Below are 25,499 nucleotides of genomic sequence, written 5' to 3' on the forward strand. Positions count from 1 at the left end.
TATAGTATTTTAATAGCATTCTTCTTGAATTCGTATAATTTGCACACACCCTAAAATATTTTATAATACACCCTATAAATTAAATTTGATGATTTTATGCACATATCTATGTAATTATGTATGCATGTGTACGCAAAAATTGTTTTTGTACAGTCACTTTCAATATTTTCTCTTAACAATCTTTTTAATATTTTAACTAAATTCCTTCACATTTATGCTATCACTTTTTAATCATAATATTTATTAAATAAGGTTAAAATCCAATTTTGAATACAAACATACATACACAGCGCCGAATTTACCATATATGCAAAGTATGCATTTGCAATAGGCGCCAGAAAATAAGGGTGCCATTAAAAATTTTGAAAAATAAGATATACAAACATTTCAAAAGAAAAATCTGGAAGTTTAATTTCACGCTTTTAATTCTATAATTAATCTAGCATTCAGCATTGTACGAAAGTTATACGAAAGTGATTTATTATGCGGAATTTTATTATAACGGGAGCGGAAGGCGGGAGGTGCCCTTTTTGGAAACAGCTTGGGGCGCCAAACAAGTTAGACCCGCGCCTGTACATACATAGTGTGCATAATGTGCGTGCATACCAATTTTTAACCAAAAATATATTCGTCAAACAAGTTGTCTGAGATTAGATATTTGCATATCCTGCCAGTTGCGAACTGAACACGAGATTCTACACCTCGTTGTTGCACAGTAAGTAGTTAACGGTTTTAAAATGATTCGCGCGTAGTAATTCTATGTTCTATATATTTTATTCATTTAGACAGAGCATTGCTACTAAAACTGTTACAAGTGTTTTTTATACTTTCTGTCTTCCGTGAATTTGAATAGAAATTAAACATCAACTTTTAATTTGCACTCCCGAACAATTTGCAAATTGTGAACAATTTGCAAATTGTGTCAAACGGTAGTACTGCTCTAGACAGGCAAAATATACTTATGTAATTGTACTAATCAAATATTTGCATATGATATTCGTTTCATAGCTACTCAAAATTTATATATCAATAGATGTCATACATAAACGCAAAAATTATTTAAATACATATGTTTGCAGTATATGCTAAAGAGGGAATTGTGTTAAATATTTGTAAAATTTAACAATTTATGTGCTGTCATGTGTGTCATTAAAATGATGACAATAATTTTATGTTCCTACCTTGATAATTTTATTTTACGCATATTTTCCAAAGTTGTGTTGTGTTACATGGCATTTTTTCAACATTCCTTACTTCAATTTTATGTTTTTAAATTTTTTAAATAAAATTAAAAATTAAATCGAATGAATTCGAATAAATTTATTGAAAAGTGAATGTGTCAATTATTATTTTCATTGTCTTTATGATTTTTTAAATTAATTTATGATTTATAAGAAATATAAAAGTTATAGTAAAGTGGATTAGGTCTTGACGGCGGCGACAGTAATTAAAACACAATCATATCAAAATCAGCTAAGGCAGAATGAGAGATACTATCAAATGAGAAAGAGATTGGTTTCAAATTTTTGTAATAAATTTAAGATGGCAGTAAACCAGATTTGCAAATCTGTTTCAGATTTGGTTGCCTTTGTTCCTTTTTATGTGTTACGAGTATTTATTTTTTGGCTAAAATTTACTATTTTCAAATGTACAACAATGACGGAAACCAAAATGCAATTTGAAATTATTGTCAAAATCATCAGGTGTCTATCAAAGAATTTCATCAATTATCGGAATTTCAAGGTAAACTGAAGCGTTTGTGTTACGATAGACAAAAAATCAAATGATTTTACAGTCAAAAAAATTGTTTAGCTTCTCTTTTTTACTATTTTTTTTTAATGACGGCATGATCTTTTCTTTTATGAATGACATGCAAGTTGAATTTTAACGACCTAATGAAAAATGACGACATTCTTGGGAAAAAAAACCAAGAGAAAAGAAAATCTTAAAAAAAATAAAATTTGTTTTTAATTTTCTCTTCCTTTCTCTTTATGTTTTTATAATACACATACTCTTATTACTGCCGGTACGAGTACTCAATATACTGACAAGATAGTGTCTGCATAAATACTTAATTTTAATTGTCACATTTTGTAATAAAATTTATGACGCCTTAAAGAAATATGTGCTATTTTTTTTTTTATTGATGCGAAGTACATAAATTATTTGATCATTCATAAATTTCACATGATCACATTTATACTTAAACATACATGATCACGAAAGAACACTACTATATATGTAAATATGCCTGTTATATATTTTCGGGTTTTGGCCATTCATGGTGTTTAGTGTAAAATTATTCTTTGTGGTAGCGAGAAAGTGCCTATAAACAAATTGCTTCACACTGTTGAAATTCAAATTTTGATAATTTGAAACTTATAGAAGACGAAAGAAGAAGTTTGAACTTAATGAAAATCGAGATTTTGTGAAATGCATACCTATAGGGGCACAGTCGTTGTAAATACACCAAATGAAAAAAAAAACTTAGTGAAATATGGAATTTTTGAGTTTTGTATGAACAAATTTTTTTGTTTTTAGAAGGCAAGAAAGTCATTTAGTATAGCAGCTCAAAATTTTTAGTTGGGGACCTTGGAATTTTAGAATATAAGCTCGATTGCAGTCCCGATTATTATAACCAGTGAACTAATTTAATTATTTAAGTAAATGAAAACATAAGCATTGAAACCAGAACTATGTTCCAAAATTGTGTATTTACATTTTTATAGTCTTTCACTTCAGTTAGTTAGTTTTCCTTTTCAAGTGCAAATGTGTGTTATGTTTGAAATCACAAATAAGTATAAGGTTTTGTTGCAAATATGTTTTTAAAATTTTTACACTTTGATTTGTAAATTGTAAAGAAGATTTTATTAATTTTAACGAGGCGAAGAAAATTTTTCATTCAAAATCAAAATGAGGCCACTGAAATTTTATAGAATGTGGCAAAGCAAAATTCATATGAGTACATAGGTACATATCTACATATATATAAAGAAGGTTATTGTTAATATTTCATTCAGTTACTTGCTAAAAGTACTTATGTGTGTGCAATTTTTTTATAAACATAAATTGGTTTTGCGAGTAAAATTACACAAAAAAAACCACTTGAGGAAGTGAAGGAAGTTTTATTTTGTTTTGAGTAAATTAATTACATATTTTATGAAAGGCAATATGAAGTGAAGATGCTTAAAAAAATGTAATTTATGTTTTTGTTTCGGCCAACGTCGGAAGACGAAAAAATATTAATTAATTGTATAATTTTCTAGAATATTGACAAATAAAAATACAGTAATCTCTAGATAATTCAATTGACCGAAAATTTAGAGAGCCAATGAACTGGGATGTTTTAGGAAGAATAAACCAAATGAATTCGAAAGGTAACACTCATTTAACAGAGAAAAATCGTGTCTTCACATAATTGCATATACAAATTTGAACTCGTTCTACGAACGCCATTAAAAGCAACGTTCAATTAACGGGACATTACTGTATTCTAATTTATAATTAATACCCAAAGAGAATTTTACATCTTAAATGGTTGAAAACTAACTGAGTTATTTTCCATTTAAATTACATATTATATAGTTAACAATTCTTTCAATAATTGCCATAAGTTAAATAATATCTAACACGCCTTTAAGCTCAGATCTGTTCTAAATTTATCTAAATATATACATATATATTATAAAATATAATCTAAACTTGTAAATATAATATTATTTTTAGAAGTTCTTTTTAGAGTGAATGAAATATTATCTGCTTTAAGTAATAATATAAATAAGTATTATAAAATTTATTGTAATGGGCTTAAAGCTAAGCTAAAGGCTTACAAGTTTTTTATTTTATAATTTAGTATGCATTAATCTTTTCCTATACATTACTTATGTTTTAAATTATAATATGTACTTAGATTTCATAGCTATACACAAGTATAACATATATACATGCACATGTATAACAAAGTAGATTATTAAATTTTAGCTTTTGCGTACACGTTTAACAAGTTATTTTTCTATACATACATACTCAATAAAAATTTTAGAATAATTGAAGATTTATTATCACAGTAAAAATATACGTATATGTATGTATGCTTGTATATGTATAAGATTATGGTTTATGTTTAAGAAAAAAAAAATAATAATAATAATTTTTTGCAACATTTCAATTTCTAGGTTATTCACCAAATCCGCTAGTATTAACTAGTATGCATACAGTACAATTTAACTATAGCTTTAAGAAATTGTTAAATTAAATTGTAAAAATTAAATCATAGACAAGTAAGTGTGTATAAGTGTGTATATGTGTGGTAGTGTTAAAAATATTAAAATATGCTTTGGAACGCGGAAATTCATAGTTTTATAATTTTATTAGAATTTATCATTTACATATTTTTCTATAATACAATATGAAATACTTACTTACTTAAGTATGTAGTATCAAATGAATAATTTTCAATAAAAATTTAAAAGAATAATAATTGTAGATAATTTATGTATTTTGCAATATAAGAGAAGTACTTATGGTTAATCTAATTTTTACTGAAATTAATGAGGTGTTTATTAAATGATTTGCAAAATATTTCAAAAAAAAAAAAAATTGAAAATTAATTATTTAATTCGAACTGTTTTTTCAAGGTCATTCAAATTTTGTTGGATTTCCCCGTATAAAATATTTTTTTGCATTCCTATACGCTTATGTACAGAACGTTTTGTATTGTGATGCTGATGTATAGGGAAAATTACAGCAACAAATTTTTAATTGAATTTGAATTTTGTATTTGTGTGTGTATATGATTTCTATAAGGTACATAACAGTTTTTTAAAAATTAGTGACTTAAGTTAAAGCTTGAGAAAGTGGCCAAATTTTTGTAAAAAAAAAATTTCAAAATTCAAAAAATTTTGTACGAAATTATCTGGTTAGAAAAAACTGAAAAAATTAAAAAAAGGAAAAAATTTCATATTTCCTAAAGTTCGAATGCTTGGTATTCCAAAAATACGTTAACTACAAAATCAAGCAATGTGTTTATTTCAAGCCCTTTACTAGGTCTTTCGTTTGAAACTGTTTGTTTGAAGCCCCTATCTTGTTCGGAACGGAAGTTTTTAAAGAAAAATTTGGACAAGTAAAAATTACTTGGAAATTCGTTAAAATCCTTGTAAATCCGAAACTCTTTAGATTCTCCACCTAGCCCGGAACGAAAGTTTTACACATTTTTGATCCTCTAACCAATGGTTTATGTTATTGTCTAATTTCTGAATCACCCTATATATGAACTGTAATTTTTGACTATCACTTTTGACAAAAATTATCAAATATTGCATATGCAGGTAAACAAATTCAGAAAATCGAGAGAATCTATTTAAATTTTGACAATTTAATGCCATAATAATTTTTTTCTTATCATTCTTAAATTTATTCTTTTGTTAATGCTCAACAAGTCAAGTTTATGGTTTAAGAAGTCTTCAATTATTTCGTATTAGTATACATAAGAATTAATGTTAAAATCAGTATAACTCATAGTTTTATTTCTAAAATTGTAACTACGTCCTGACGTGAGAGAAATATCAAACAAGGAAAATAGGAAACGAAAAGGGCAATCTTGAATTACTCAACAACATCTTGCATCTCATTAAACTGAGCTTTCATTTGGTATATCAACTTTCTCTGTATCTAATATTGTTTCAGAGTTTATAATATAAAATCTATCTAGTAATAAGTAAAACTATTCTTATATGAAATAAAAATTAATTTTGTTAGAAAAACATTCTTATGAGTTCGACTGAATAATTTTGAAATTTTTCATTAAATAATCACAATAAAAATATTATGATTTCAAAATTGCATTATTTTAATTTAATATATGACAGAAATTTCTTTATTATTACAATATTTAAGTAATAAATAATTAGAGAAATATTAAATAATTAATTTAATATAGTAATTATTTCTCATATGAGTAAACATTATGTACGTATACTTGCTTGAAATGTCACATTTAAGCATAAAATTATGTGATAATTATTATTTGCTTTTGGTATGCACATATTGTACATACTTACATTACTTAAAATAATATAATTGTAATCTATTTTATGTTGCATATTTTTTTGCCTTTACACTTATTATAGAAATTTTCCTGGTAAGATTAACACATTAATTATTATTACACATTCTTTATACTTTACAATAATTACATATACTTATATGTTTATGTGAATATACGTTAATAATGTGGTGTATATATACGAAATCGTAATGAAATTGTAACGAAATTTCAACGTAAAATATACGTGAAATTCTTCTAATTTATCAATTTTACAGATTGGTTAACTTCACCTGAATTCAAAAAGAAAAATGTCAAATATTCGTGACTTTAATTTAGTTAGAAAAAATATTTTTAAGAAAATTGGGAAAACAAAAAGGTATGAATCGGTTTTTTTTTGCTTTTCACCCCAATAAATATGAAAATTGCAACTAAAAAAAAAAAAAAGAAGAAAAATAACTGATCATTGTGCTCATCAAAATAAAATATCTGATTATGGTTAAAGGAAAGAAAGTTTATATTTTTAGTTATTCTTATTATAAATGAACAGTTATTTAAAAAAAAAAAACCTCTGAACTAACATAAATTTCATCTTCCTTTTAATACAATAGACAATATAGACAAGTTACACAAATAAAGGTGAATATGAAGAGAGAAAAAAAAAGAATGGAATGAAATTTTTTTTTTTACCATATTTTTCATATAGAGCTATGAGATTGTTGAAATTTTTTTTTTAGTGGGAACGAAAATATTTTAAATTTCATTGTAAAAAAAAAATTTCTATCTAGGTATAGAGTGCAGCAGTCTGTCATATTACAACATAATTATTTTGCGAAATTGAAGTTGACTTTTAGTTTAAGACAAGAAGAAGAAGAATAAGAAGAAGAAGAGAACAACAACAAACAACAGCAATAAGATTTAAATGAAGATGAACAGATATTGTAAGTTAATTTACAAACTCATTTACAATTTTTTCTTTTTACCACGGCTCTGTTATAGTTCTTTATTTTTCAGATTATAAGTGTAAAATTATGTGAATAGTAAAAATTTCCCAATTAAAGTAAATTTTTCATTGTAAGAATAAATATTTCGATAATTTTAAATAACAAATATTTTGATTAAATATTTTAATTTTAGTTTAGAATCAAAAATAAGAAAACTTAAAAATTTTTAGTCATATGATGAAAAACTCTCCGAATCGGCTTCCTAACTGCATTTTTAAATTCCTCTACTTTTCCGTATAGCGTTTGATTCTGTAATATTTAATTATTTAGATGCATTTGTGCTATATAAAGGGGGTGTCACAATGTTTTTAAGGAAAAAAACTGCTGGATGGCGCAATCTGATGCAATCGTAATCAAGATATTGGGGTCAAGGTAAGTTGAGAATCACAAGTTTAAACGGTAAAAATTCAGTTTAGCGTTTTATTGGAAACCTCAATGACGCTTCGAATAAAAAATTTTCTTAAAATTTTTGTTACCTAATCGGATCCAGACTAAATATAAATTTTTGAGTTCTTCTCCTTCCAATTGTTTACTCTTATATTATGATTTCTACAATATAGGGTTGAAAATAGCTTATAGTTGACAGTAAATAAAATTTTTTTTCGCTTTATATTATAAAATTTTCATTAACATTAATGATCATTTTGAGATAAAGCAAAATGAAAATAAAAAAGAAAATGTGGAATAAGGGAAAACCTAGTTTTATTTTCCGCATAATTAAGTTGTATTGTTCACAAATTTACGTTTTTCTTGATGCTCATATTAAAGATAATGTATATATACATATATATATGTACCCGAAACTATGCTGATTCTAATAAAATTATACTGAGTATATATAAAGGTACACGATAATTATGCTATTCATTAAACCTAAAAAAAAAATTTTTTCTTGTGTTTGTGTACAATAATTTTTATGTTAAAAATTTAGGTTACATGAAAACTTAATTAAACTAATTTGAGATCCAAGCGGAATGAAGCTGTTAAGAATGAAATTGGTTAGAAAGTGCACACATAAAAATTTAGTTTTTCTTTTTTTCATATTTATATTTCATATAAAATGTGTTATAAATTTTATTTTGATATTATTAATTAAAAAAAAATGGTTTGAGAATAAAATATTGCAAATATCATTTAAATTATTTGCTATTAATATGAAAATTATTCTGACATCGATGACAAATCTAATATATGGAGGGTTGATTACCAATAAAGTAAATTGTTTCAGGGTTGATTCGACGTATTAGATTTAGTTGAAAACTAAAATATAGTTGAATAACTAATTGATAAATGTAGGCGAAATGTGGAAGAATGAGGAATAGTTGAATCATTTTTATTAAATGTAGGACAGCAATATTTATTAACACGTTGTATACATACATTGAGAAGTAACCCAAAATTTTCAATGGCTTGAATGCCTACGCAATACCATACGCAATACCATTTTTATTAGTTAAGAATTTCCGCAGTACGTTCATTCTCCGTTGTACGATTACTCTCCGCAGTACGATCTATCCGTTGTATTTACAAGTAAAATGTCGTTCACTCTATAAAATATTCTCTACAAAAAGGGAGCCTGCAAGAATGTCGTACGTACTTAATCTCTTAATCTTAAATAATTTATTTACATATATATTTAATTCTTTAATTAAAATAATAACATTTTAAAATTTAACGTTTGATAACTTAAAATACGCTTCATTCCATTTGATTTTTTCTGTCAATTAAAAGCCATAAAACATCAAAGAAAATTGCAATTGCTTAGTCAAAATGTTGATACGTATACAAATTTATGTAAGTATGTTTATAAAAGTATATTGTAGATTTTACTAGCCACTGACTGCTTCATTTTATTCGAAATTAGTTCAATGTCATCTACATTCTAAGCAAAAATGCAAAATAAAATAATCTGCAATTTTTTTTTTTTTGTTAAGTTCTACATTGAATTGGAATTTAAAAAAAAAACAAAAACATGAAAAGTTTAAAATGAAAACAAACTTTCGCATATACATACATAGTATGCTTATGTAAAAATTAATTGCATGACGTCACATTCTCTCTTATTAACATATATCTGTATATGTATAGTATTCTGTATTATATTGTGGGATGGATTTGTACGAACGGAATATTGTAATTATATTTTATGTACCTAAGTTAAATACAAATATTTTTTTTTTGTTTTAATTTAATTAAAGCCTAAGCCATCTGTAATAGCACGTATGCAATTTTAAAATTATTTGAATTCAACTTTTTCTTTCATTATAATTAATTGAGATTACCATAGACAAGTAAAATGCCTACAGGGTCTTATTGTGTTGTGGCACATTCTACAAGGTTATTATGGTTAATAACAAATGAGTATTATACATGAATATGAGATTACTGACCGCGCTTTTACTTAGTTAAAAATTAATTTTGTATTTTTTTTGTTTGTCATATAATAGCTGCTTTTGAAAAGTAAAAACAAAGCTAAAAACTTAAGAAGATTGATTGGGTTTTACTAAAATTATATTGTAGACTATTATTATTTGAACTTAATAATAAATTAATTCCAAACTAGTGATGATCGTTAGAAATATTTGTGAATCAATTTTTTTAAAAAAAGAATTATATTTGCACATTATGTATAGATGTAATGTATTTAAGCACTTTTAAGTCAAACTAAGCATTACTTAACTCAAAATATCATACACGAACACCAGTCGAACATGGAATAATTACGAACGAACATAAATAACGCAAAACGTGTACAAAACTCTGACATTGACACATTTTGTTTAAATATTTCCTGGAGGGGATCGTATGAAACTGGAACTATCGAGATCAGATTTTATGTCAAACTTCAAATTTTTCACTCACAAAGTAATGCAAAAGGCGTTGTAATGCAAAACCCAAACTATGAAAGTTAAAGAACACGACGAAGCTCTTCAAAAAAAGGTATGTAGGCAGAGCTCCTTCGTTTCGCTCGGCTGGTCTTTGAAAAACTGAAAAAAAATTAAATTCTTTCTATTGAGAACCAATTTGTAAGTGAACCAGTACTTACATACAAGAGAATCTCTCCTCTACTGTATGGTTGGGTCATAAATTATAAAATTTTTAAATTCATTTTTATTTAAAATTTTGATTTTGTGATGGCGTTTATTAATTTTTTTTTGTTTTTTTTTTCACTTTAATTTCAATTGCTTTCTTACTTATTATAAAACACTACTTTATTGTTATCGCATAATATTATTTTGAAATAAAATTTTATTATGTAAGAAAAGAAAAAATTTAAGGTGTTAAAGTTTTCAACGAAAACGATTTTTAATTACTTTTCGATATTTTATTCAAAGAAAAATATTTTACACCTATTTTTTTTATATTGAATACTCTGGCATGGCATTTACTTGCGTACAAGTTATTTAATTTTAAATTAAGGTTGCTGCTACTACTAAAATCGAGCAATTTGTTTTTTTTTTGTTCTTGTTTTCATTAAAAATTTTTACACCTTAAAAATGAAAAAAAAGAAAAATTAGTTCAATTTTATAAAAGATTTCACTTTCATTTTGGAATTTCTTTTATTACAATTAAAAAAGACTACAAGAAAAACACAAGTCTTTTTCTTGTCTTATCTAAATTTCATAACCTCCTTTATTACTATTGTGCCAATGAATTAAGATGTCAAAAATTTTTTGATATACATACATATTTTTTTTTCTCATTTAGTTTGGCCTAATTTTTTTTTTTTTCAAAATATGAAAGAAGCAGAAAAAAAATAAAAATTTTTATATTTGCAAAAAATTCGATCAAATTAAAATGATAGCGGTGACAGATGGATTAATAAATGAAAAAAAAAAGCAAAATGTCAAAATTAATGGATTTGTTCAATTCTCAGACAAATGGTATTACGACTGCTCAATATAATAGGATCAAAATTCAAAAATAAAAAAAAATATAGAAAAAAATAAAAGGAAACTGAAAAACTTGCAAAATGTTATGAAATTTCGTTGACAAAATAATGACGGGTGACGCCAAATATGTGTCATATATATTTTTTTCTTTTTGTTTTTTATTCAAAACGTAATAAAATTTTTATAAGAATTGCATAAGATTTTTTGAACCATATGTTCAGTTTTTTTTTTTTTTTGAATTAATTTTTTTCTTTAGATATGGAAATTAATTTTTAATTATTATCACAATATTGAAATAATTTAAAATGTAAAAAAGAACAAAAAAAATATTTTCATAATTTTTAATAGTAATTATTATTTTCAATATGAATTTACTCAGTTATACATAGATCTAAGTTGTTTTTGAAAATTTTCAAAGAAAATTTATTAAACATTTTTGCTACACTTAGTTACGCCACTAAAATTGAATATAACATGTAATAGAAACAGTCGATTAAACATTAGTGTAAAAATAGAACCAAAGCGGTGAACGGCAACGACAAACGAATTCCGGTATTAACACAGAACAATAGCGGAAGGGAAAAATCAACTGTTCAGTATTTAGCACATAATGTCAAACACATACATGTAAACAGATAAAGACACAATGAAAACCCCCAGGATTTAAGACTAAATTCACACTAGTAAAGTACCATTCGATGAATAAGTACAGCCGATGAAAAAAAAGTATAAATTAAGACGAAAAGTATGCCACCATTCAGTCGATAATTCTTATCTAAATTATTTACTTCTGTTGTTTCTAAAAAAATAGAGAAGGCTTTTAGTTTTGGTAAATATTTGGTATTCCGCCCATGAAATGTATACTTATATTACATTATGTTACAAACACACTAAATTCTCGTAAAAACCAATGTTATTAAGAGTACTAGAAAATAGTAAATAAAGAATTGAAATTGAAATGACCAAATAATTATTGAATTAATAAGATGATAGCCTTACGCAAAGAAATTCAATTATGAACGTATGCAGGCCTTAAGTGCGATATTTTTTGACTTTCGAATGGAAGTATAATTAGTTAGCAAGATAACAGTTACCTTTACAATATTTTTTTTCTAAATGATTACCAAATATTGAAGACATTTAAAATATTTAAAGAATTTTTGTAAAATTCAAATCAAGCAAATATTAGAAATTGACGCTAACAGGAAGTGACATTTAAATTTGTTAACAGATAAAAAATTACAAAACAACCAATTGCATCCTCGATATACCATTCAAAATAAAATTTTTCACATACTTATAATGTAAGTATACATTGATGCATTTAAAATTGTTACATAATAATATTGAATATATTAATAAAGATCTCTTATGAATTTTATTGACTTGTATTTTAATATCATTGTTGTGTTTTCATTAAGAATTAATGCCATCTATGAAATTGTCAAAGCAATCGTACTACAATTTAAAATGTACTGTAAAATATTGTAAATAGAAGTTGTTATCCCCCAAATTGTTGCATCATATAATGTTGTTTAACATGTCATTCATATTACATAGCATTATGTATATTCAATATTATGTTTACATCAGGATTACATGCTTATTATATTCCCCTAATGAGTTGTAATCGTGCATATTGGAATAAAAAAGAAGAAAAAAAAAGAAAGGAAAACTTTTTTGTGCAATTTATAGGAATAAAAATATAGACTTGAACACAAATTACAAAATGCAATGCTATAACGAAAATCATCATCAAGCTAAGCCAATTTCGAATTCTATAAAAAAAAAGAAAATATTCAGTTATGTCATATATTTTTATTATCAAATATTTTTGTACTCATTATAATCAAAAACTATTTCCGCAATTTATTCATAGATGGCTACTATAAACAACAAAATAGAATAATTTGTTTTCATGTTCGAAACAAAATGACCTTTTTAAACTTTTCTCTTGTTAAATCTTCAATTTGTTTTGCTTTTCTTCTTTTTTTTAATAAATTTACATAAAAAGGTAAATTATTTTTTTTAAACTACTTGTATTTATTTTGCATATAGCTACCGAACTATACATACAAATATTTATATAAATTTTAATAGGTATAACTTAGGGGAAATTATTGTGCAACTCTGAACAAAAAAAAATAACAAGAATCCTTTGTTAAATGAAAAATTTCTATTCCTACTTTATAATTTACTAAAAAAAAAAGTATTTACTTGCTTATTTATTTGTGAAAAGTTTTTCAAAGAAAAATTCACGAAAGCACGATAAATGACAATTCGTGATCATTTGATTGTTATTTAAATCAATAACGAGAAACAAAAAAATAGATTTTTTGTTTGTCCAATAAAAAAAATGATCCTACAATAATAATGTAGTGGTAATGGGCAAATGGGAAGAAGAAAAAGGAATTTTTGTACAAACTTATTTGCAATGGGTTAACTGAATTTCATTTTCGTATATTTATGAACTGAATTATAAAGAAAGGTTACTGCAGCTAAAAGCTATCATGAAAATTCTGATGCAATGAAATATTTTTTTAAAAATTCATATTTAAGTTTTGTATGTAAAAGAAAAAAGTTACCTATTAATAAGTTAAGAAATTTTTGACATATAATGTCAATTATAACAGAACGTCAATAATGAGATGACGTCATTTGTGACAGCTGAAAAATTTTCTCAATAGTAACAATTGCATAAATTTATTAACAATGATAATTGATCAAATTTGTTAACAATAAACAAAATTTATTAATAATGACAGATGAGTTTGACAATTATGACAAGTAGAAAATTGCTAATAATGGCAATCGAGTAAATTTGTCTTAATTGAAATAAAATTAATAATTTAGATAAAAATATCTCAAAAACATTTAAAAATTTATTCATTTAGATTAAAACTTTGTCGGATGATTCCAAAGCTACATTAGCAGTTTATATCAGATTTTATTTTAACTTAATAGAAAGCTGAGACCGATGTCAAAACTTGAATTTTACGGATTAGTTGTTAAAATATTCAAAAATCATTTTCTTTCGGAGAAATTCCGATAAATACTTAAAGAACTTTAAACAAAAAATTTGTCGATTTTACAAAAAATCGAAAAACATATTTCTCTCCTTTACTCTTTCTTTGATATTCAAAATTTGATGTGGGTGGGGAACAAAAAAAAAAACAAATACACGATTTTTTTATGTTTTCCTTGACGTTTTCAGAAAAAGAGATTAAATTCATTGTTTAATATTTCAAAAAAAGAAATTGAATTCAGAATTAATACTGATTGTGTTTTCTTTTGTTTCTTATTATAAAAATTAAATGATTTGAGAAGGAAGACGGCAATTTTATAAATTGAAAACTAACAAAAAAGGAAAATATTTGCATGCAAATTTAAAGAACAAATTTTTCTAATTTATAACGAACGCTTCTGTTTTATCTTAAATTAATTTTGATTAAAAAAATTGTATTTTCTTAGAATTCACTTGAATAATTTGCTTTTAAAAAATTTTCAAATAATTTTTTTTTTTAACAAAATCAATCTTAATATAAGTAATGCTGAATGAAATAATTTAAAGCAAGTATTTTAAATAAAAGAAAATTCACTTGCATTGTTGAGTGGAGAAAAGGCACTGGATACATTTCTATTAAGTGAATTGAGTAAAAAATGAAGCTAACAACATCTTGTTTCATTTCTTTGTTAGTTTTCGTTATTGAAAGTGAAGAATTCAGGAATTTAAATTATCTATAATTACCGTGGGTGAGCGGGACTATTTAAATTTTAGGTTTTAATATCTAAAGTTAACGCCTTTTGAAAATCCCTAAAAGTATGCAATTTAATTACAACATTTAAATTTTCTTGTGTACACAACTACATACAACAATTCGAAAAAAATTGTTTTGAGTTATTACATTTAAGCCTGTATTCACACGTGTCTGTATTCATAGAATGTGCAATATATAAGCAATAAGTAACGGGACAAGATCTCAAAATACTTATTTCTTAAATGCTTTTGCTTATACATCTAGTCATTATTAATTTTCTTACATTTCTTACATATTTATTCGTACATAAATCGCACATACATATAGAATTAAGTTATAAAAAGAAAAAAGAAATAGTTTTTTTAATTTAATAGGAGTAATCATATAAAAATCAGCTTATTCTAAGACAGACCACAAAGTTGATTTTTCTTTAAATTGATGTCAATAATTGGTTTGACCCTGTTTTACTTTGGAAAATTGCTTCTTAAATATTAAAAACATTAGAAATTTCTTGATTACAAATTAATGACGGAAGAATGAAATAGGAAGGGATGACCTATGCTTTTGCTGACATATTTTTTTTTTTCAAATTAGAAAATTACGCAAGGTCGTTAAGAGTTTTTCTTATATTATAAATATAAGTAAGCGAAATTAAGATCTAGATCGCCGAGATAATTACATTTGTATGTAAAATTTATTTAGGTACAAATTATGTACCTAAATTTGTATGTTTTTGAGGTGTAGATAGAATCTATAGCTGTATTTGTGAAATTTGCAAAATTTTTATGAAAAATTTTCATTTTAAAGCGTTTAGAATATTTTTTCTTTGAAATTTTAAAACAATTGAATTTTAAAGAAAAAATTTTACAATTGGGTAAACAAAAAAGATAAAAGTGATAATGATTTGTGAATTGGGTTTACCTAAAAACCATTTTATGATTAAACTAAATGAGATTACAAGTTATTTAGGTGTTTTTTTTAGCTACCAATTTCCAGTTTAGTATTTAAATAGAGAAAATTTTGATTGGCTAAAGCAAACGGAAGTTGTTTTTATCTATTTGGAAATTTTTCACATATTTGTAGAATTTTCTTTTTTATACTGAAATATTTTTGTTTAATCTGCAAGTAATCTAGGCTAAGTTTTATTTAAATATTTGATTACATTACCGTTTGATTACTAAAAATAAAATAAATAGTGAAAGGTGCTCTAATTTTATAGTAATAAATTCGGTTTACTGTATTAAAATAACAAAAAAAAAATCTTAATTATTGCATATATTTAGGAGGAGAACAAAGAAATATTGACATAATGAATGAAAATTACTTTTAATTAGGTGAGTAAATTATAATTTTTTCGAGATATTTTACAATTAATTTTTCGCTTTCACAGACATTTGGAACAGCTTACAGTTTCGGAAAAAATAAAACTTTTTCTGATTTGAAAAACATTTCTTAATTTGTAAAAACTATTAAAATTTCACATTTCAACAAACATACCGTATAAAAAAAACACGATATTAAAAATTTGGTTTTAGGTTAACGGTTAATTTCAATGGGCATTTTATAATTGTGTTCTTTGCTAATTGTTCTTATAATTGTGTTTAGCATTGCCTTTATTTTTCCTATATAATCTGTCTATCCTATCCTATATAATCTGTTTTCTGTTAAGTACTAATATTAACTCAGTAGTTTAACCCATACGTACTATTACCAATATATTTCATATAAAATGTTGATTTTTAAACTAATTCAAAATTGTATGAACTATTTAGTTCCAAATATATTCAATTTCAAGTACACATTACAATTAAATATGGTCATATCTTCTAAATCTACTTAAATACTCTGAATTCCCATACGTTTTTTTTTTCTTAAGAAATATTTCGAACTCTTAACTGTGATTTTATATATAGGTGTTGAAATATTTTAATTATTTTATATGACACCTTCTATGTTGTAATTTATAATATTAAAATTCATCAGATGATTTTTATTATAGCATTTCACAAATATACATAGAGTCATTAAGTGACAATATATAATAAGTGATACCCTAATTTTCGAAGAGAACAATATGGAATTCGTATATATATATATCAAGTTTGAAATCATCCTTGTGTAACCATATTTGTAATTGTACATAATATTACAAAATTAACGAGAATCATGTTATTTTTCAAGTTGATTGTCATTGTTTTAGGTCATCTCCAATTAAAAAGGAATTTATTATAAGCACTCATCGTAAATACATCAGAGCAGTTGTGAAGAAAAAAAAATTATTTATTTTTTCTTTTCTTTAATTTTATTTTTATGTCTTCATTATTTCATTTCATCTTTCAATTCGCATTATTTCAATATTTATAGATTATGCACCTATCTATGTAAGTATAATTATATCACCTAAATTCACTTACCCTCTTATGTGATGTAACTGCAGAGCTGTCACCATCTGTAAGGAGAAAATAAAAATGATCAAGTTAATATTAAACATGAATGTTTTTTTTTTTAATTTTTATTTTAAAAATGAAAGAGTGTAAGTGTTTAGTGAAGTAGTAAATAATGATGATGAAATTGTTTTAAGTAGTGTGTAAGAAAAAAACAGAAGACATCAATCATCAATATTGAAGTTATTATTATAATTTTTGCAATATTTGATTTTTTTTAAATTTTAAATTTGTTTTATGTAATAAATTTAATTAGGCTCTTAGGAGAGTATGGGATACGAGTTGGTGACGTTAGGTCCGATACTTTATGGTGTCCTATATAAATTGGTGGATGGATTAGAATGTTATTGTTTAACGAAGGTAGAAATGGAGTTCCGGAGGGTTATAAAATATGGGTGAACCGGCACGAATGGAGCAACTATACGAGGGTACATATGTTGGAGTGCTTGCAGGTGATTTAGAATTACATGTATGGACTACATTGCCTGATTTTTTATGCAGACGTTCTAGTGAGTTTTAAAGCTATAATATTAGCAGTCACTAGACTAGTCGGCGGGGAGTATGTGATTTCGTTTTTGAATAAAAGATCAATAAGGGTCTTTGTGTACCATTCTTCGACAGTTTTAGGTAAGCGGTATAAAGACCCTACTAGACCACAATGCCCTGAATACAGAATACGCGTGTACCTCTAAAAGATTTAAGGAACATAACAGAGAACGAAACTTGGTAGAGGAGAGACATGATACATTTGGACATAAGTGTTCACATCTTGAATAAGGCTAGAAGAGGACAGAGCGTTTACGCGTGTGGCCGGTTTCTGCCATTAAATTTTTTCCATCAGGAAATCGATACAATGAAATAATTTGTATTTACATACATATCTTCTGGAATATTCGATTGTACTCTATGATAAATTAATTCTGCTTTAAAATGTACGAGATCTCATATATGTACATATGTATGTGTAAAATTCTCAGTGCTTACTTTTAGAACTTTTCAGATATTTTTCAAAGAATTTGAATTACATAACAATATTTAAACAGATTTTGATATTTGAATATTGTTACAATTTTTTGTTTTATAACCTGACATTGTTTGCTATATTTAAAAGCTGTACAAACAGATTGCAACCACGTAAAGCTACTTTAATTAAGATATTATAAAAAAAACACAATATTTCTGCTTGGTTACAACATAGAGTCTCTTAATATAGTAAAAATACTTCTGTTTTCAATATTTACAATGCAATTTCATTTCAAAATTAAAAAAAAAATTAATTACAGTAAACGCTTTTAATATTTTGAGTAAATAATCTGATATGCGATGAGAATTACAATTATTAAATCGGACATTTTGTTAAACAATAAAAAACAGAAATTGACAAACCCGATTTGAATTTTTTACATTATTATTTTGACAAAAACAAAAAATACTCATACAGTTTGGTAAAATTTCATTTACAACTCATTAAAAAAAATGTCAAAACGATAAAAGATAAATTTTCATAAAAATAATTTTTTTTTTTTCTTAAATCATAATTGAATACATTAATGCCATTGTTGCTCTGTTACTGTTATTGCCATTGTTGCTGTTTATTATTTATTATCGAATATCAAAATAAAATGACTTTTATTTTTTGATTCAATCAGAAAAAAAGAAACAACTCATTCCAACAGACAAGTTCAAATTTCAGAAGTTCAAAGTCATTTAGATAAATAAACGTGTGTGTACCTACACATACGAATTGCTACGAACTTTTACGAACTTTGTAATTTTGTTGATTTTTAATAATATTGTAGAAATATATGAGGTCATAATAATGTATATGTGCAGGTAAAATATATTGTGATTCGCAGTTATTTTGTATTGATTGTAATGACTTTATTACAAGCATAATTTTGAATATTGAAGGTTTTAAATTACATTAACAAAGTATCTTTCAGTTTTCTATAAAGTTAAAAGATAAAAAAAAAGCGCAGGCATTCTGAAATAATTTAATTTTTTAAATTTTAAAATTTACATGAAAAATATGATAATAGATGTTATAAATGCGTCAAGACGCTTTTGATGTCAGGCGTTTTTTTGTTTTTTTTTTCTTCTTTTTGACATAAAATTTTATAATAGTGGGTGCTGCTGCGATTATAAGAGAAGTGTAAATTATAAACAAAACTAAAATATTTGAATATTTAATTGTGAATAATTAAATATGGTTAAAAAAATTTCAGTTTGATTTTTTTTTTGTTATAAACATTAAAGTGTGTGTTAATTATGGATAATTTGCATTTTTAACATATTGCGTATGGGCTGCGTTCTCTTCAACTCGATAACATTTTGAAATTTTTTAAAATAACATAAAAATTCAAATTTTAATCAAAATATTTTTATTATTTATTAAATTTATTTGGATTATTTTTAGCGTTCTTTAAATTCGAGTGTGTTCGTGATGTGACCAGGTTGTATTGACATGCAGTGTTGACGTTTATCAGGGATAATTGAAGGTAAAACATATGTTATATGGGAATGACAATCAAAAAATCTTATAGATCTAAAGAGATCAATTTAAGTAAGTACATCACAGTAAAATGTATTCCTCCAAAAGTACCAATTCCTAGCTTCAAACCAAATACATTATACAGAATTACATAAGCATTTTAGTAATTATCAAATAAGTTATTATTCCATTCATTGCAAATTCAATTTATTGTTAATTTGAAAACTATTTTGCATACTTCAAACAATATTATTGTTATATTTAAAATTGGCATGAACAGTGTAAATAATTTATTTTTCTACATTGTACTTTTAATTGTAATTGAATATGGTCATTAAGATAAGAGTTTTTAATGCGATACAAAATTAAAATAAAACATATTTCAGGGAATTCACAAGCACTCCTAAAATAGACTTTTTACATGGAGTTGTAGATTATCATTTAAAAGTTGTAAAATATTAAAATTAGGCATGTATGTAGTTATTCTACAAAATGAAAAGTTTTTGAAGACTCATACAGCAAATGAATCATATTTTAAAATTTCTTACTAAAAACTAAAAAAAAAAAATTTTTATTACTAATTGAGAATTTAATAGCTTGATAAAAAAAAGTAGCCGACTTCTTTAGATATTCATAAATCAATTGTGTACATATAAATTTTGTTTGTAAAATGACATAATCATAAACTCAGATAACTTATGTATTTATAAATTGGGTTGATTTATTATTAAAAATAATTCTTTGAAATTTTAGAATTTCTCATTAAAAATATATTTTTGTTCCATGTTAGTGCCTGGTTATTAATATTCCCTTAATTAAATTGAAATTCATTTTATTATTTATAGTAAAATATTAAATTTGAGCTTGCGTAATTTCTAATACATTATCTATACATGTGATTTTATTTTGCTTAAACATCAAGAGCAAATTTTATTTTAAAAAAAATTCTTAATTAATTGCTTGACTTTAAGTTTATTTCAAATTTCCTGTTAAAAATATTGAAGAGTTCTATGAAAATATTTTATTATTTTTAAATCAATATTTTCAATTTTATTTATTACCGAGTATTCCTATTGAATTCTTTAATGTAATGAAAGTTCATTCCACTTTAATAAAATCATTTGTAGCTATTTATTTTTCTCTATGCGTTCAAATAAATTACAACAAAAGAAAATTAATTAAATTCTTGTTATTGAATTTACGTTTAGGTCATGTCATCATTTTTTTTATTATAAACGATCAGTATTGGTGTAATTGGTATGTACTACTTTTATTAAAGTTACTGACATCTTTTATTGATTGCAATTTTATTCACAATATTTCTCTTTGATTTAATTTTAATTTTTTCCTCAATATATTTATGATTTTTTTTTCTCTTTCAATAATTTAAAGAAATTTTTAAAGAAATATTGTATTAGGAATTGTCAACTAAGTTATTTTATTACATTTAAGTATGTTGAAAATTTTGCTAACGATATAAATACATATACGTACTCGTATACATTATAAAGATTTAATAAAAATTATAGATCTTAGTTAGAATATTGCATTTAAAAGAAAAATTTTTAACACATTTATGATTTACATAATCAAGAACAACTAAAAATTTCAATGTAATCAAATTGAATTGTTTTCAGAGGTGTGGTGAAAATGCTAACTCTGTGGTGAGTATATGATATGTGTTGAATATCGTGTATTTATTAATTTCATAGTTAACAACTATATTTGGAACGAGTTGAAGTTATTTAAGAAGTGTGGTGAATATCTTCGATTTATGGTGAGTAATAAATCGTAGGCAAAAGGAGTGTGGGAAGACTACCGTTAACATGGAAAGGATAAGTCCCAAAGGAATTGGTTGATTTAAAATAAAAAAATTTCAGAAATGAAAACAAAGATTCAAAATACAGTTTGCTGGAGAAACTTTGTGGAAGCTTCCAAATAAGTAGAGTGAAGCAGGAAAATAAAAATGGTGAGTATTGGCCACAAATCGTGAAATACGGTCGATTTATCATTTTAATGCGCAGTTATATGTAGGTCTGAATTGGGCCTAACTAACTTAAGAAATATGGTGAAAGTTTAAACTTATTAGAAATTTTTTCATTCAAAAGCGCATAGACGGTTTTTTTTTCTAATTAGACGGACACAATATTAAAAAAAAAATGATTTTGTTATGAAATTAATAAAACGTTCTACTGTTTGCAATTTTTCTTTTTAAGTATGTTAAAGCGTGTTTTGTCTTTCCTACTATATTAAGTATAATAATATTATCAAGAGGTTTGATGACACGCTGTGTGACATTCAATTTTTTTGTTTTATTATTGACTGTTTTTTTTTTCTTTATTCAATTTACGTTCAATATGCTCTTATCTAATTATATTCTTATATTGCGGAATAATAATATTCCATTTTATATAGTGAAAAGTATAGAAGAACAAGAAAAAGAGAAAAAAATAAAATAAAATAAATAATTATCACGCAATCACTTTTAATTGATTTTTTCATCCATCTTATACGGGAAAAGAGTAAATTTTGTTTTAGAACTTTTAATTATTTCTTTTTCTAAAGAGCAAAGGGAAACGTAAAATTTATAATACACTTTTGTATTGACTTTTGTATTGATTTTATAAAGCTAAAATAGTTTTTTTTTTTTTAAACATACTTAAAGAGATTTTAAAGGCTATTATGTTTAGGGGCAAGTGTAATGCGTATGTAGCCCAAGGAAATATTAAACAAAGAATACGCAAAATAGAAGGTCAAAAGTATTAATAGAGAGGAAAAAACCTAAAGAATTCTGCCATTTCTTTTAAAGCGTTTCTTTAAATAAAAAATCGCAAAATTTGATTAGTAAGAGACTATTAATAAAATATTTGTGCATATGTACATGCATACTTAATAAGTAATTAAAAAATTAAATAATGGTAATGCTACGAGTATAAGTATAGAAATTACGTCATTTGACACATCATCATTAACATTGTTGCAAACTTTGCTCACTAGAACTTTTATTTATTTGTATTTGACAAATTATCATACATTATTTATTAATATATAAAAATGTATGTCAATAATATGTAAAAAAAAACACTTTCTTTTTCTATATAACTAGTGTTGCTGAAATTATGAAAACTTTGACAAATAAATTATGAGTACTTCTTTACCTAATAAAATTCAATTTATTTTTATCTAAAGTTACGCTATATTAAAAAAAAAAGTAGTAAAGTAAAACGATTCGTTCTCTATAGTGTTCTTATCGTCAATTTTTTTAAAATACGATAAGTTTTCTTGATATTTGAAGTTCATTTTTGATAACAATAATTTTTTATCGTATATTACTCGTATTGTAAATGATTGCATAATTAACACAGCAATTAATTTATATAAGCATATTGTAGTTAAGAATAATTGAAAAAAAAATACTTTTAAGTGTTGTTTAATGAAAGTATAACACAAATTTTCAATAAACATATATGTATAACACATATACGTAAGTGTCACCGACAAGGTCGTGGATTAAGTGACATCGGAAGTGCAAACTCTGATATAACTTCACATATATAAGTATTTACTTAGATTTAAACATTATTTCACTTTAGCTTTTATATTTAATAAACAACTGTTATATACAGTATGCACTATATAATCATGTTTTCTATATAAAATATCACGTTATATTACACTTAAGTACTAATATTTAAAATCATGCTGGTACAAAGAATATTCGATTTTTTTGGTTGAAAAATTTTTGCAAGGTTGAAATTTATTGCAATTTTCTCTTTTGTTTATGACTGATTTGCTGATGACGGTCTTCTATTTTCAATAAATTTTTGTACAGTTAAATACGTATAGAACACAGACTTGAAGAAAGTATACCAAACAATTTTTTTTCCATTTCAAATGAAAATTGTAAGCCATTTAATTTAAATTTTTCTCCAGGATGATTCTTGTAGATTTGTAGATTTGTACAACGGGGGCAACAGTGCACCGTGACCACGTATAAGGATTTATTGTGCGCCACCCGGTGAGGACCCTCACCTGGTTCTTGCCCATCCCTATAATTTTCTTAAATCGCTTCTGGTCATAATCTCCCAGGAGAATACTGAAAACGACTTCAGCTTTCCGATCGCAGCCCGGCTATCCGGCATAATCATTATCTCCTGTCCCCGATACCCCCTTTCCAGGCTGAACCACACGCACATTTCAATGGCGTGCAATTCAGCCCGAAACACACTCGGAAAAGTTCCCATAGGTTGGGAGAATTTGGTTCTTGGCCCAAATACCCCCGCACCCGACCCAATACTGGTCTTTGACCCATCTAATAACGTGTGATCCCATTGTGCGACCTGAAAAGTCACGGTCCCAGTCCCTTCTGTTACTCAGCAACGAGGCAAAATTTTTCTCGAAGCTGTACCTCCTTGCCATGTTGTCCCGAGGCATCGATAGGAGCGGAACTTCCCCGACAAGACGACCTCGATCTCTCACACCGATTATTCCGGCTCCATTTCTCCCCAACCTGAAAATGGCCCCTGTGATGCAGACACATGCGAGTCTCTGCAATCGTTTCAGATTCTTTCTAGCCGTACCAAGAGTCAGCCTTATTCCCCATACCACTGCTCCATAAGTTAGGAGCGGCACGACCATGATGGTCGTGCCGCTACATCTATCACATGACAGACGGGGAGCAGCCCCACGACCTGCCCGAGATGGCCCTGCAAACCATAAGTGCCTGGGTTGCCCGTGTACACACAGCTTCCTCGTGACTTCGCCAAAGAAGCTTGGAATCAAACACCACTCCTAGGTATGTAGTGGTGTTATTTACTTAGAATGATTCTCCTACTCAGGATAATTCTTCCAACTTACTGTTATGTCTCAAGATGGGAATATTTTTAATTCATAGCTGATTCAAAATAATCGATAATACCTATGCAAATATTGTAGGAGACTTTAAAATCTTACTGCTATGAGACTTGCTGCCTTTGCTATTAAAAATACAAGTTTCTAAATAAACACACCAGATTTTTTAAAAATTAGAATTTCATTTTTTGCGCATATTTTTTTTTTTACTAAAATTACTTAATTAGGAATGATTTTTTATGTAAAATACAAGAAAATGTAAAATGCAATAAAAAAAAAAAGAACAAATAACCAAATATTTGCAATAATTTGCAATCAACGTGCATGTAAAGTAAATTTTAAAAAAAACAAAATGAGAAAAAATAAAGTTGATCGTGTCAATTCTGTGATAACCGTACGTACTTGTATGGCAGCTACCATAGTGAATCAAAAAATTTAAACGACTTTTATTACACACCCATTTCAAATTGGGTTCCGGCATTTTCTATTAGTTTTGTGATTCGATCAGTTTTTTGAGTTATCGTTGGAACGAACGGACAGACGAAGAACATGGTCAAATCGACTGAGAATTCGATACTGATCAAAAACGTACACCTATGTTTATATCTCAGATAATTATATCTTAGCGTTACAAATGGTAAGGAAAATTTATAATACCCTTTGAATATACGTTCGTACGGGTATTATAAAGACAACTTTAATGCATTCAAAACAAGTCTACGTGCATTAGTATAGATCTACAGTTACATTTAAGTACTTACATATGGAAAGTAATAGCGTGTGAACAAGGTAAATAACTAAGAGAACGTGTATAAGAATATGTGTTTGTATAAATGTGTATTTGCAAAGTTATAGTTGCTAAATTAAAAAGCAGAACATGAAATTCTTGTGAAAAAATTTAAACTAAACATTATGGTATTTTTCATTTATAACAAACAATGCATACAAGTATAGTATGAGCCAATGCACTTAATATTATGCAATCATTATCTATTACGTGTCTGAATAAATGAAT

General features: G+C 25.7%; 1 protein-coding gene across 8 annotated transcripts in view; it reads right to left on the minus strand.

Annotated features, from left to right (window-relative positions):
• Positions 1-25,499, minus strand: part of LOC129605783 (protein spire) — a 162,380-nt gene that overhangs the window by 105,402 nt on the left and 31,479 nt on the right. For all 8 annotated transcript variants that reach the window (XM_055515779.1, XM_055515758.1, XM_055515723.1 and 5 more), the window contains exon 3: positions 17,113-17,147. In XM_055515779.1, the coding sequence (XP_055371754.1) occupies positions 17,113-17,147 (35 nt within the window). The remainder of the gene's footprint in view (positions 1-17,112; positions 17,148-25,499) is intronic.

The sequence above is a fragment of the Condylostylus longicornis genome, unplaced genomic scaffold (genome assembly GCF_029603195.1).
Source record: "Condylostylus longicornis isolate FDR11 unplaced genomic scaffold, ASM2960319v2 ptg000002l, whole genome shotgun sequence".
In the NCBI taxonomy this organism is placed as follows: Eukaryota; Metazoa; Arthropoda; class Insecta; order Diptera; family Dolichopodidae; genus Condylostylus; species Condylostylus longicornis.